The 12,625-nt window shown below is 37.0% G+C and overlaps 1 protein-coding gene across 2 annotated transcripts in view; it reads right to left on the bottom strand.

The window, feature by feature from the left end:
• Positions 1–12,625, bottom strand: part of CDK14 (cyclin dependent kinase 14) — a 465,190-nt gene that overhangs the window by 324,870 nt on the left and 127,695 nt on the right. Inside the window, exon 3 of one of the 2 annotated variants that reach the window (XM_028120572.2) lies at positions 10,709–10,954. In XM_028120572.2, coding sequence (XP_027976373.2) covers positions 10,709–10,954 — 246 coding nt within the window. Of the gene's footprint in view, positions 1–10,708; positions 10,955–12,625 lie in introns of those variants that run through there. The other variant, XM_028120582.2, reaches the window with a different exon arrangement.

Below are 12,625 nucleotides of genomic sequence, written 5' to 3'. Positions count from 1 at the left end.
AAAAGACAATTAAGCAACATTTTCAAAATAAATAGAGAAAATGATTCTGAATCACTAATACTATACCCCAAATAGTCCTGTCAGTAGGATGGAAAAGATGTAATGTTGCCACCTACAGAAAAAAAATCTAGATACAGAATTCTGTATTATCTTGATATAAGACATACTTGGAGTGATGGGGAAAGCACAGAAAGGCAAGGAACACTAGGAAAAAAGAAGCAACGGCAGGCTGAGATTTCTTCAATTGATCAGGGCAGACCGCAGAAACTGAGCAACTCCAAACGCATATGTTTAGTATGTTTCTTAACTCTTCAAAGGTCATCACAAAATAATATGAACTGGATACACAAATCCCAAACAAATTAGAGAGAAAAGAATAGAAGAACACAATGTAATGAGGAGAGGGATGAAAATAAAAAGTGAAAGGTCAGAGGAGGGGGGGTGCTCAAGAAGAAAACACGTCAAGTAAAAGTTCATAAAATATGAACTTAAGTTTAAACATATCGATCGTGTAAAACATATCAATCGTATTGACTGTAATAAAAATAAATGAACAAACTTCCTTTATCAAGAGAAATTTCTCAGATTGAAAAAAAAGAAAGTCTAGCAATATCCTATTCCTAAGAGACAAAATTAAAACGAGTAAATCTGAAAATAAAGGAGTAAAGGGAAAATACAGCAAAAAAAAGGAATTTTACAAAATAATGCGTTATCGCAATATTGATGGCAAACAAGATAGAATTCATAAAACAACAAATAGATTAAATTAGTATACCCCATAAAAATGAACATTAATATCCACAAAGAAATTTAATAATCATGAACTAGTATGAGTCAATTAACATAGCTTTGAAATGTATGGAACTGCTGGTAGCAATAAAATTAGAAATTGTCAAATTCACGGTGATAATGGGCAACAAACATCCATCACTCAGACATCAAAAAAGCAAGCAGACAAGGAAGAAGTAAGGGATTTATGAACTTGAATATGAGAATTACCATTTTAATCTAATACACATGTTAATATATATTCTTTTCAAGTCCACATTTAACATTCCCAAAAAAAGACCACTTTCAATATTTAAAACTGCAGAAATACCTTGTTACTTTTTCTGAACATAATGCAATAAAATTAGCAATTAAGAACAAAAGGAAGCCTTAAATAGTTTAGCCGTGTGAGAAAGAAAATCAAAATTGAAAATTCATAAATAAATATGTGGCATTGAGGACATGACATTTTAAGACCCAGGGGATACAGCCAAATCAATACATAACAAGAAAATGTAAATACATATGCACATACTAGAAAAGAAGAAAGGTCGAAAGTAATATGAATTAGACATACTAAGAAGGGATTAATAAAAACAATGGACCACGTATTCTTTTCTTCAAGAAACTTGTAAGGTACAAACCATGTGTTGAGTTGAATCAAGTAAAACTTAATGGAAAATTACATTCAAAATCGCCTGGCTAGTCCTGTGTGGGTTATGTTCTCATGCATTTTTCATCCCTGGGAAACAGCTTGTGAATGTCACACTTTACCATCACCCTCCTGAGCCCAAGTTTTAAATAGAAATTTTAAAACCTATATTAAACTTCAGTATAAAATGATCTTCAATGGGGAAAATATTGTGTTCACAGTTCCACTCTAAATTATTTAAAATTAGAATGAGAAGTCTGTGTTTGCTTTTGTGCTCCTTTAAGAATAAATCTAATCTATGTTCAAGAAAAAAAGCAGCAGCAGAAAATTACCCCTTTACTCCTATTAGGAGATAAACTGCTAATGCGTATTTATAGCAAGTATAAGACACAGTCACACAAAACTGGCAGGAGAAGAGGAAGCCAATATTTTCTCCTCCTGTAAAGGCACAAATAATTTTCTAAAATATTTCACTCTTTATCAACTGCCTTATATATCAGAGTTGATGTAACTGTTTTAAGATACAGACCACACTAAATGTACTACTTGAAGAAACAGAATTGAAGAAATCAGAAAAACAAGGAGAATATGCTTAAAAAAAACCCTATTTATTCACAAGAAAAATCAATTAAAAGAAGATGCTAATGGCACAAAGTACTCTATCTAATTAAATGGATTTGGATGCACTAACTACCATGGTTCATATACACCCTATTAATATTGTGATAGCAGGAAACTAATATTTTGCCACATTTGATGCTAAGACAATCAATGTTATTTTCCCTGTGAAACTGACACGTATACATTGCAGAAATACACTGTAATCTACAGATAAATCATGCTAGCTTCATAGCTCCATACACACATAATGTCTCTCTAAAAATTTTTATCTAAAAAAGAATGGGCCTATGGAATAGGGCATGCCTTAAGATAGTCTGAGCTTTAGGAGTCAGACTCTTAGAAAGTCAGTCCCCCTATTTGAAGTAACCAGAAATGTTCTGATCTGTAATTACTACGCATATAAATAAGGAATCCAACTGCTAAGTCATTAAAGAGGCCAATAATAAAATCCTTCCCATCAAATGGATGAAATTAAGAATAATTCAGAAGGAGAGGTCCTATTTTGTTTGATAATTAAAGTTCAGGCCCTGGGTTTGCCTATTTTTTTTTCTCGCAACTTTATTAAATCATCAACATTTAAACAGATGCTATATCAAACCCATACGTAGTCACCTGTAAATATTATCTTTGGGTCTTTGCTGTCAGGTGCATGGGTGAATTGGAAAGTTTTATGGGGCAAGTATCCTCTGCTTATCACTTCCCTACTTACAGTGCAGTCTTGAGATAGCACTTTAGAAAACTGGAAATACAGAGGGCTAATCAGGAATTACTAACCAACACATTAACTGCACAGAGATGTGGAATTTAATGAGATAATGTAAATACATTTTTGTAAAAATAGAATAAAGGTACAGAGAACCATCAATTGTATGGACCAGCGGAGGGGAACATTGGCATAGATAATGAAAAAATGAAGATAATATTCCGGCTGAATGGTGCCTGCCACCCTGCCATGAAGGAGATACTCATGGCCTTTGCTAGTTCTAGTTCATTGTTTGTGTAATTAACAATGACAGCTAGTTAATATCAAGATTAGCTCAAAGCTAATCACTTCAAATACAGCACCTAGGTTTAATCCCTATAACATCACCCTGAGGTTGGCTCTATTAGTATCCTCATTCGAACATGAAGATTTTAAAGACTGGAGAAGTAAATAACTCATCTGACATCCTGTAGCTAAAGGCGGAGCTAGAATTCAAACCAAGTTAATTAGAATCAAGGACCTATTCTCTTTACCACTACTGCATTGGTGGAATCTTCCCACAAAGACCGAATCCTCATAGAAGAGGCATTAAATTATGCTTAAATTTATCATCTACTGAAACCCCATTCCTAAAAGCAGGGATGTATTTTTGAACTGCATTTTTATAAAATGCATGAGTATACCTCTATGTCCATTCTAATGATACCATGACACAGCTATAGGAATGTCCACAGTTTCATACTGAATTCATTGAAAACTGACTTTAACCTTCATATATAACCCCTTGCTTAACGTTACTGATGACGCCCTGAATTGCAGGAGAACCACAATCTGCACTACTGTATTATACTATAATTTTGAGAGTGGATGTGAGGGTAAAGTGGGAAGGATTCACGTGGCCTCATTAAACAAGAATTTCAAGTGAAATTTTCCTTTGCTAATTTTTCTTCTGCCTTTGATCTCAGAAAGAGGCTCTAGCATCCTGTATTTCTAGCCGGATCACAAAGTCACACTAAGGTAATCCACAGTTGATGGGTAACTTGGTTACAAAATAGATCTAGATGCTACACAGAGAGATAAACCCAAGTACCACAGGTGGTAACAACCTGACGAGGGGGCTTGGTGCTCTCTAGGAATGTTCTAGTCAGCACAAGAAGGAGGCAATGCCAAGATAAGACCCTGCCGCTCAAGGATAAACCCTGAGAACTGAAGTGGGACTCTCAAGTGTGCACCTGCTTCCCCTCTTCAGATTGGGCCTGCCTATCATGGGATATAGATTTATCTGGAGGTGGGAGGAGGTACATTTGGAGGACTCTGTGGTGGAATGTATAGAGGACCTTAATCTAAAAATGAATTTCTGAAAATATGTTCTCTTTAAGCTTAGCTTATGATAGCACAGCTCAATGAAATCCCTTCTAAACTGGGCGAGCGAGACAGGCGGTCTCCCACAGCACTTCCAGTAGCTCTAGCTATTGAGGAGCGCAGCGGGGATGGAGGGGGTGGGAGGGAAAAAGGGAAGAAAGCTTTGCCCCGTCCGTGGCAGTATCAAACACTACTCAGGGACGAGGCCCAGAAGAGCAGGCATTCAAGAAGTGTCTGAAGCAAATAAAAGCTGTCCAATACCCCTTGTAATATACCAATTCCAATAAAATCACATTCTTTAGATTCTGCCTGAATTTTAAAGTGCCACTCTCTAAACAAATTAAGGAAGTATACAGATGAATGTGATGGTCTCTGAGGTCAAGGTATTCTTGGTTTCTTGATTTCAGTCATGATTCCTAGCAATGACCAGCATGTGGAAAGGGCAGGTGGGGAGACGTGGTACCGTACAATACATCCACCATAGCAATCCCAAGAAACCAGAACAGCTAGCCCGTTGTCCTCACTAAAACAGGAACTCGGCACAGTGCCACACTTCTGCTCACTTTCTCCCTCCTTCTCAACTGTGCTCTTGGAGCCTATTCAAGATAACTAATACTTCAAAGAAAGAACAATAAAATAAAGATATGGCATTAATCTTGCTGGCCCTTGAGTAAAGGGACTATTCTGATGCCTATTAGCCTTTAAAAATTTGTATAACAAAATCCGTCCTAAAACTCCCATGACTGTGGGTATGAAATGAGCAAACCCATACACTATCAGATGGGCTACAGAGTGGTATTACACAAGATGTGTTACTGCCTCCATTTTCTGCCCAATGAGGAATCCAAAGGAAAATGGTCTTTCCATAAAGAGAGTATCATAAAATACCCTCTTCCGTCGCAATATGGAAGAGAACAAAAAGGCAGGAGGTAGAAAGGATTCAGAATAAAACAGAGTATTATAGCACCAAGCTAAAAGAGAAAAGAAACCACTTCCAACTTGAGGAGAAAAGAGCAAAGACATTTTTTCTAAGGCATACTGAATGGAGGCAAAAACTCCTATAAAGAAAAGAAAGCAAAGCAGTTTCCACACAAAGTTATATAAGTGGTCTGATATATATAAGAAAGACTTCCTGGGGTAGAACAGGAAAGGGTAAGCCCAGTAAGAAACTCAAGAAAAAGAATCTAAAGGAAGTTAACAATAGCAGCGAAACAGTGGAAATTTCTAGTTAAACATGGTGGTTTTAACACATGTACTTATCTCTCTCCCTCAAAAATCTGTACTAAACTGACAGTAAAGTCATAACTCATAAGGGCAAAAAGAACAAGTAAGAAGATTGCAGACAAGATACAAACAAAAATTTGGGGATGGGAGACAAATGGATGGGAGGCTGCTGACAAGGACGATGACCAAAGGTGTAAACCAAGAAGAACGAACTCAGTTCATACTTCAGAATCCCAGAAACACTCAAGAACTGGAAGCTGAACTTCAACGAGGGGTGAAAAGCAAAGTGCTTAGTCGGAGTGGGTTTAAGGAACAGGTCCTTTTCCTGGGAACTTGCCTCTCTCAGGCAGGCGTATGCCCTACCGTGATCCTCAGCAGAGAAGAGGTTGAACCAGACAGGTCAGAACTGGGACACCAGGTACAGTGGAAATCAGGATGAAGAGTCATATCGAATGAAAACAAAGCACAAGAAAGTTTGTGTAGGACTGGGAGACCTTGGGCCCCTTCTTGATCATCTCAGAAAAATAGCATTTAGGCTTTCATATCCTAAAAAATCGACCGGTAAATTTGCTCTGGGGGATCAACTCAGCCAAGGAAAAAGATGGATTGATACTGACATCTGATAGTCCTCCTACGAAACGACTAGGTCTTCTCTGATATTCCCTATGCTGAGGCCTCCCCTAGTTGACAAGCACCGGTGGCACAAAGAACTTCCTATGAACTTTTTTGCACATTATTCACAATATGAACTCAGTCAAAAGTTCTTTCCAAAGGCATGATCTAGACTCACCAAAATTAAAAATCTCAACAGGCAAGGCAGAAACCAAAAAAAAAAAACAAAAAAACCCCAAAACAAAGAACTCAAAGACTGAAAGGAAACTCGAGATCATTTAGGTAGTAAAAAAAAAAGAAAAGAAAAGAAAAAGAAAAACCTCTTCAAAATTCCCCCAAGCTACATTTAGTATATTCAAAAACAGAGGAGACAATATATCATTCATTGAAAAAGAACAGGTTGATTTTCAAAAGAAAATCTGAGGAATAAGAGAGAGCTTTTGGAAATAAATGTTAGCATCAATTAAAAATTTAACTGAAGCATTAAAAATTTTTTTAAATATCCATAAAGCAGAGAAAACCAAAAAGAAAATTAACAAATTAATAATAAAAGAATATTTTCTGAAATTGAAAGAAACTGATTTCAAAATTGGAAAGATTCTCTGAGTACCAAGAAAAAGGTCCACATCAGGGATGAAAACAAAGTCCTAGATCTGTTTCCACAAAGAATGAATTAGGAATCAGAATAGTCTAGGGCTTAAAATAACAATAAAGGGACCTAGAAAAGAACAATGCAATGTCTTCAAAAGGCTATGAAAAAATTTATTTCCTACACTAGAATCCTATACCCAGATTATTAATCAGGTTACCAAGTATGAATAAAGGTACGGTCATATGTGCAATGACATAAACCAAGAACAAGAAAGACGCATAACCCAAAGCATAGGCATTTAACACAAAAATGAGGGAAAAGAAACTTCTCAGGAAGCTAGTGAAGGGAAGCCGCAGGATAGCAGGCTTGGAGATCAAGTAGTCCAGACTGGATTAGAAGGATTGACAACGTCAAGGACAGTCTCGGGGGGCAAGAAAAACTGATAAGTTACCTGATTTGTGATTTGTTTCAGAAGTTTTATAGTTTTACCAAATAATCTGGGACCTCAATTTGTAATTGAAATTATAATAAATCATTATATCAATTATGAATAAATGAAGAGAAAGCAATTACGACTAAGAAAATCTGAAAGTTATGCAAAGAAGGATAGAGTTGTTGAATCACTATGTTGCACACCTAAAACTAATGTAACATTGTGTGTCAACCATACTTCAAAGAAAAAAGAAAATGTTAGAAAGCTCTTCAAAGTGGGGCGCCTGGGTAGCTCAGTCGTTAAGCGTCTGCCTTCAGCTCAGATCATCATCCTGGGGTCCTGGGATCGAGCCCCACATAGGGCTCCCTGCTCGGCGGGAAGCCTGCTTCTCCCTCTTCCACTCCCCCTGCTTGTGTTCCCTCTCTCGCTGTGTCTCTCTCTGTCAAATAAATAAAATCTTCAAAAAAAAAAAAAAAAAGAAAGTTCTTCAAAGAAAGAAATTCAATCATAGTATATCATGTGGCCTTGTTATGAATAGCATTTAGAGCATCACAAGATTACAAACACCATATATTAAAAGCCAGAAAGTAGGGGAAAATATATTTGGGGATAGCAACACAACAGGGAAAATCCTCTCTTGATGTGTTCCAGTGGTTATTATAGCGAGAGGTCTGCTCAGATTCGGGTTGAATTTTGCAGGTGCTTTGCGTAAACTTCCATTAGGACATCACAATGTCTGGCTAGCTCTCTTGGCGATGTCAGCAGGTACTGACCATCATTACCTACATGTATTACCGCCTCAGGGATTACCAAAGTGTGATTCCTAAATATATTATTCTTTCTCGATGTATTAGTGGGATTATTTCTAAAAGACAAATTCACCCCCCCCCATCAAAACTAGGTTACCATGAGGTCAATTTCATGTAGAAATCACAGAAAATAAACGCTTAGTTATTCGCTTTAGTTACCAGTTTTCAATAATGATTCTTGTTTTTATAAAGGTTTCTCTTGGGCTTTGTATGTTAATTTTTAACCTGCTATTTCGCTAACTTCTCTCACTATTTAGAGTATTTTCACAGATTCTTTTAGATTTTCCAGATACATCAGCAAAAATCTGCACAAAACGATCATTTCACCTCCTTCTAGCTTGCCTTCACTACCTGTAAAGATGTTATGCTGTTCCTTTTTCTCTTTTTCCCTCGTTTTGTGTAAGATTCAACCACTAATTTTTCTATTGGTTATTTTAAGTAAAATGAATGATTCAGTAGTTTAAGACAGGGCTGTGGCCAAGATAGCCTTTCTAGCTTCCGAAAATAAAGTTCTTTCATCCGTTTCATGAAGTTAAAAAATAAAAACGAACTAGCACACACACTGAGATCTTCCCTCATCTGTTTTGCTCACACTTCTTTCTGAACCATCCACTTCCTTTGCCCCCGTTGAATGTGACCTACACGAAAGCCTGCTTCTGCACTTTCCGTTCAGGGCAGGGCTTCGTCCTGGAAAGGTCTTCAGGGCTTCAATGTGACGTTCTAGAGGAGTCCCAGAGAGGCCAGCAGACTACTCCAGTATCAGTAAACCACCCTGGTCTCTCTGCATTCACCTACTCACAAAAGCCATCGAAGTCCCTCCCAGTTGCGGCCACTATCCTAAGAATGTCCCAACAAGCTGCCAGTATGTACCTGATGGCAATGGAGGGGGGGGGGCTATGAGAGTAGAGTTTCAGAGAGGAGTCCTTTCCCTTCCCTGAGCTTCCATCCTCACCCTTCCTAACACCATGCAGTTCTGAAAACTGCTCACGGTTTGTTCCCCTCCTCACTCCTATTTTGAGGTTCACAGAGATACCTGTCAACTGTATTTGTTGCCAATATTATCCACTGGTTGTGGTTTTACTATACCAGTTGTTCTGAGTTTCAAAACCTAGGCCGCTGCCATCCCCCCAGACTTGTCTATTTGATCTGTTAAGCTATGTTCAAGCATTACTTTAATAAAGATAAAATGGAACTTTAAAGAGAGAGAGAGAAATACAAAAAGCATCAGGTAACATTCAACTTTCCTTGATAAAAACTGAAACTAATTCCTTATTAAATATTAAAAATATGGAAGCTCCATGGTTATCACTTATATTACAATGTATGCACTGACTTTTAAATCTACATGACCCCTGGTAGCACCAAGCACATCCAGCACCCACATCTTGGTTTCTAACTACCACTCTCCAATAAAAGGAACTGAGATTCTTTGGAGAAATGGGTGGTTTTAGGTCTGGGGTTGGGTAAAATACAGTATCAGCCAAAAGTGTCTTGTAGGACCAGAAGGTAAGGACATGTTCCAAAAACAGAGGGACAAAGACATTTCAAAAAGGCACAGGAGCCAAACTGAAAGAGCTCCCAATGGTTAAAGTACGAAGAATCTGAGCAACATAAGAAGGACTACACCAGTAGATTATAACTAGTATTGAGATAAAATACATGACAGCTAAATTTAAATTTCAGATAAAAGTAAGTAATTCCTTAGTACAAGTATGCCTCATTGCAATATCTGAAAATGCCAATTTCTATATATCATTTTAGGCTGATATATAATAATATTATGATAACTATATAGTAAAATATATATAATTCTCTTTCCATAACATAGGCTTAATCATTCTCAACAACTTCTTTCATTTCTTCTAAAATGCTACTAAATCTAAAAGTTCTCCCAGAAGTTAGTGATGTGTCTGTGTTCTAGATGGATGCTACCTTGCACTCATAGACAAGACTATGGGGTCAGTTTGGAAAAAAAGCAGATAATCAATGCTCCTCACAAATGCTGCATTGATAATATTTATTTTGGCTTCATTAACACAAAATGTGACCAGATATGTGCAGTGTCATACAGTTTAATTGAAGTGTCAATACTCCTCTAGCAGTTGACATTTCTGGCTCTGCTTTGTCCTCATCAAATGTAGTATTTATAAAATGACATGTTTCTTAGCAGGATGATAGAATCAAAATTCTCTTAGCATTCTCCTCTTACTTTTTAAACTCTCAGAACATCTACTGAAAAGGTTCTCAAGTGTAAATTAAATCTGAAAATTACTTAACTTTAAAAGATCGTAAGGGTTTTTACAGGGTTAAATGCAGGCCAGTTTTGGAAATAAAAGTTTCAGTAAAAATTTTACTGTCAAAAAGCAGCATTTACCTCAAAACTTTACAACTCCTTAGGTCAAAAGGCAAGACTTGCCTTAATCTAGTGTAAGAAAATTTCATTATGACGAATAGGACTTCTCCTTAAGAAGACCAATTTCAACATCTAGCTCTTAAATTTAAAACATTTACACTGAAAACAAACTGGAAGAAGACAAGTGACTAAATTTGAACCTTTACTCTGAAACATTCTCTGTGAATCTGCCGAACTCAAAACTATATTGCCCGCAAAAACAGTAAAGTTCAATATCCTTTTCCAAGGGCTTGAAACACCAAAGGATGTTTAATTATAAATCCTCTAATGGGAAACAACTAGAAAAAAAAATTTTTTTTTTCCAAAAATAAGTTGAATCATTTCTCATTTGCTTGCTGGGTACTTATGAATAAAGAGTCCGTATATAGACTGCAAAAAAAAAAAAACACTAAACCACCCTGAGAGAGCGTGCATAATAATGCACTGATAAAGCCACTTGCCCTCTTCCAGCACAGCGGACCACGACTGTTGGAGGGATACTCCTTCTGCTTCCCCGCTGGTTAAGAAGACTGCACTTACCGAGCTAGGGCTGGAGTGCCGCCTAACTTTCGGAGACTCTTTGCCAGTGGAGGAGGACTTAAAGTTAATGCAAGCATTGTTCTCTGAATGCACCCTCTTTACTTGATTAGCGGGTTTCTCAAATGGGTCAAAGGTGCTCTGCGTCCTCTGAACCCTGACTTTTTTATCCTCAGGAATTGTGTCCAGGGGTTTGATCACTGAATCCATTCCCTGGCAGTTCCGTGTAGACATCTTTGTGACACATATCTGGGAAAAAAGAAAGAAAGAAATTCAGAACTCCCCATTGAAGCTTTAATATCATGAAACATGCGATTTATTATTCTAGGAAAGCCTGCTAATTTCCATTTCAGAAAATGCTCAGAAAGTCCACATTCTAAAAGCTATACCAGCTTAAATCCCAGTATGAAAAAATTCCTCATAACTATTCCGCTTCTACTCCTTTAGGGCAGACACTAAAAATGCTATCCGTAAAATGGAAAGCTTAAGGTTTAGGGTACTAGTTCCCTAATGTGGTTCTTGAACCGTCACACATCTTACCACCTGCCTGCAAGTACAATGATTCTGAATGATTAGGAAGTTGGACAACTTGCCTTAATAATAGTAATTTTTTAAAAATCAGTTGAGTTAAATCAGATGGGCATTTGAACTGACGGGTCATCATAGAAGCAGCTAACACAGCTAGAGAAAAAGATCACCATTTATTTCAAGTAAATCTGTCCCGTCCAAAGTTCATCTCCAAACTGGAATATAAAACTTGTGCATATAAAAGAGCTAATGGTTAGAGATGTTGAAAAATTGAAAACAGTATTTTTTCTAATACCAAAACTAATGAATGTAAAGAAATAATACCATAAAAGAGAAACACTGAATAACACTCATTTCAAAATCCACAAGACCCCTATTTGCTTCCCAACTCCCCTCATTCTCTGGCCTTGCCTGCCCCACTCTCGCATTTTATTTTAGTCTCTGACTTTTGCCCCATTGTTTTCTACTCTATGTTCTAAGCCTTTCATTCTTCCTATACTCTGGAGACTTTGTTGTTCTTATTTAATAATTTTATGGCACCTAGCTTGTCTGTGAAGTTAGGTAAACTTTATTGTTCTCTCTAGAGAAAAGGTAATTCTGAAATTGCTTTTAGAGTTTTTTCTTGCTGTGAAGTTTCCACATCTTTATTTTTAAAAGCAGGAAAACAAGAAAACCCCATATTGTTAAAATAAAAATATAAAGTATCTGAGTGTTATGCATAAATGATCCCACATGAGGAACACATGTATCTACGTGTATGAATGGATATATATGCAGACACACAGAAACAGACATAGACATAAGTATTCCTATGTATATGTCTGAGCACAGTGAAAGGAATAGAAGAAAACACACCAAACTGTTAACATGGAATACCTCCAGACATGTGGAATTGAACTGGTAAAGGGTAAGATTACTAACTTTTTATATGCCCTGCATTGTTTGAATTGTATAATAAACATGTCTGACAATGTAATTTTTTAAAACTGCTAGAGTAGGAAAGTACATAGCATTAAATTATGCCCTTCCTTAAAAATTTTTAAACAAACCAAAAAAAAAGTTTAATTAAATCTTGGAGCACCTGGGTGTCTCAGCCAGTTAAGCGTCTCCCTTTGGCTCAGGTCATGATCCCAGCGTCCTGCATCAGGCCCCTGCTCAGCAGGGGAGCCTGCTTCTCCCTCTCCCTCTGCCTCCCCCCAACCCGTTCCTGCTCTCTCTCTCTCTCTCTCTCTGTGAAATAAATAAATCAAATCTTTAAAAAAAAAAAAAAAGAAATCTTAAGCATCAGCTCTGTCCCAAGAGTATGACTCAACTGCAAAGCACAGGTTGAATTTTAATTAAGTCAAATGAGAAGGATATCATCATACTTTACAAACCACAATACTGTTGAAG

Source organism: Eumetopias jubatus, unplaced genomic scaffold (assembly GCF_037043125.1).
Source record: "Eumetopias jubatus isolate StellerSeaLion01/CBP00866 unplaced genomic scaffold, mEumJub1_p1.0 scaffold_14, whole genome shotgun sequence".
NCBI lineage: Eukaryota > Metazoa > Chordata > Mammalia > Carnivora > Otariidae > Eumetopias > Eumetopias jubatus.
This window is presented reverse-complemented; position numbering and strand designations above follow the sequence as displayed.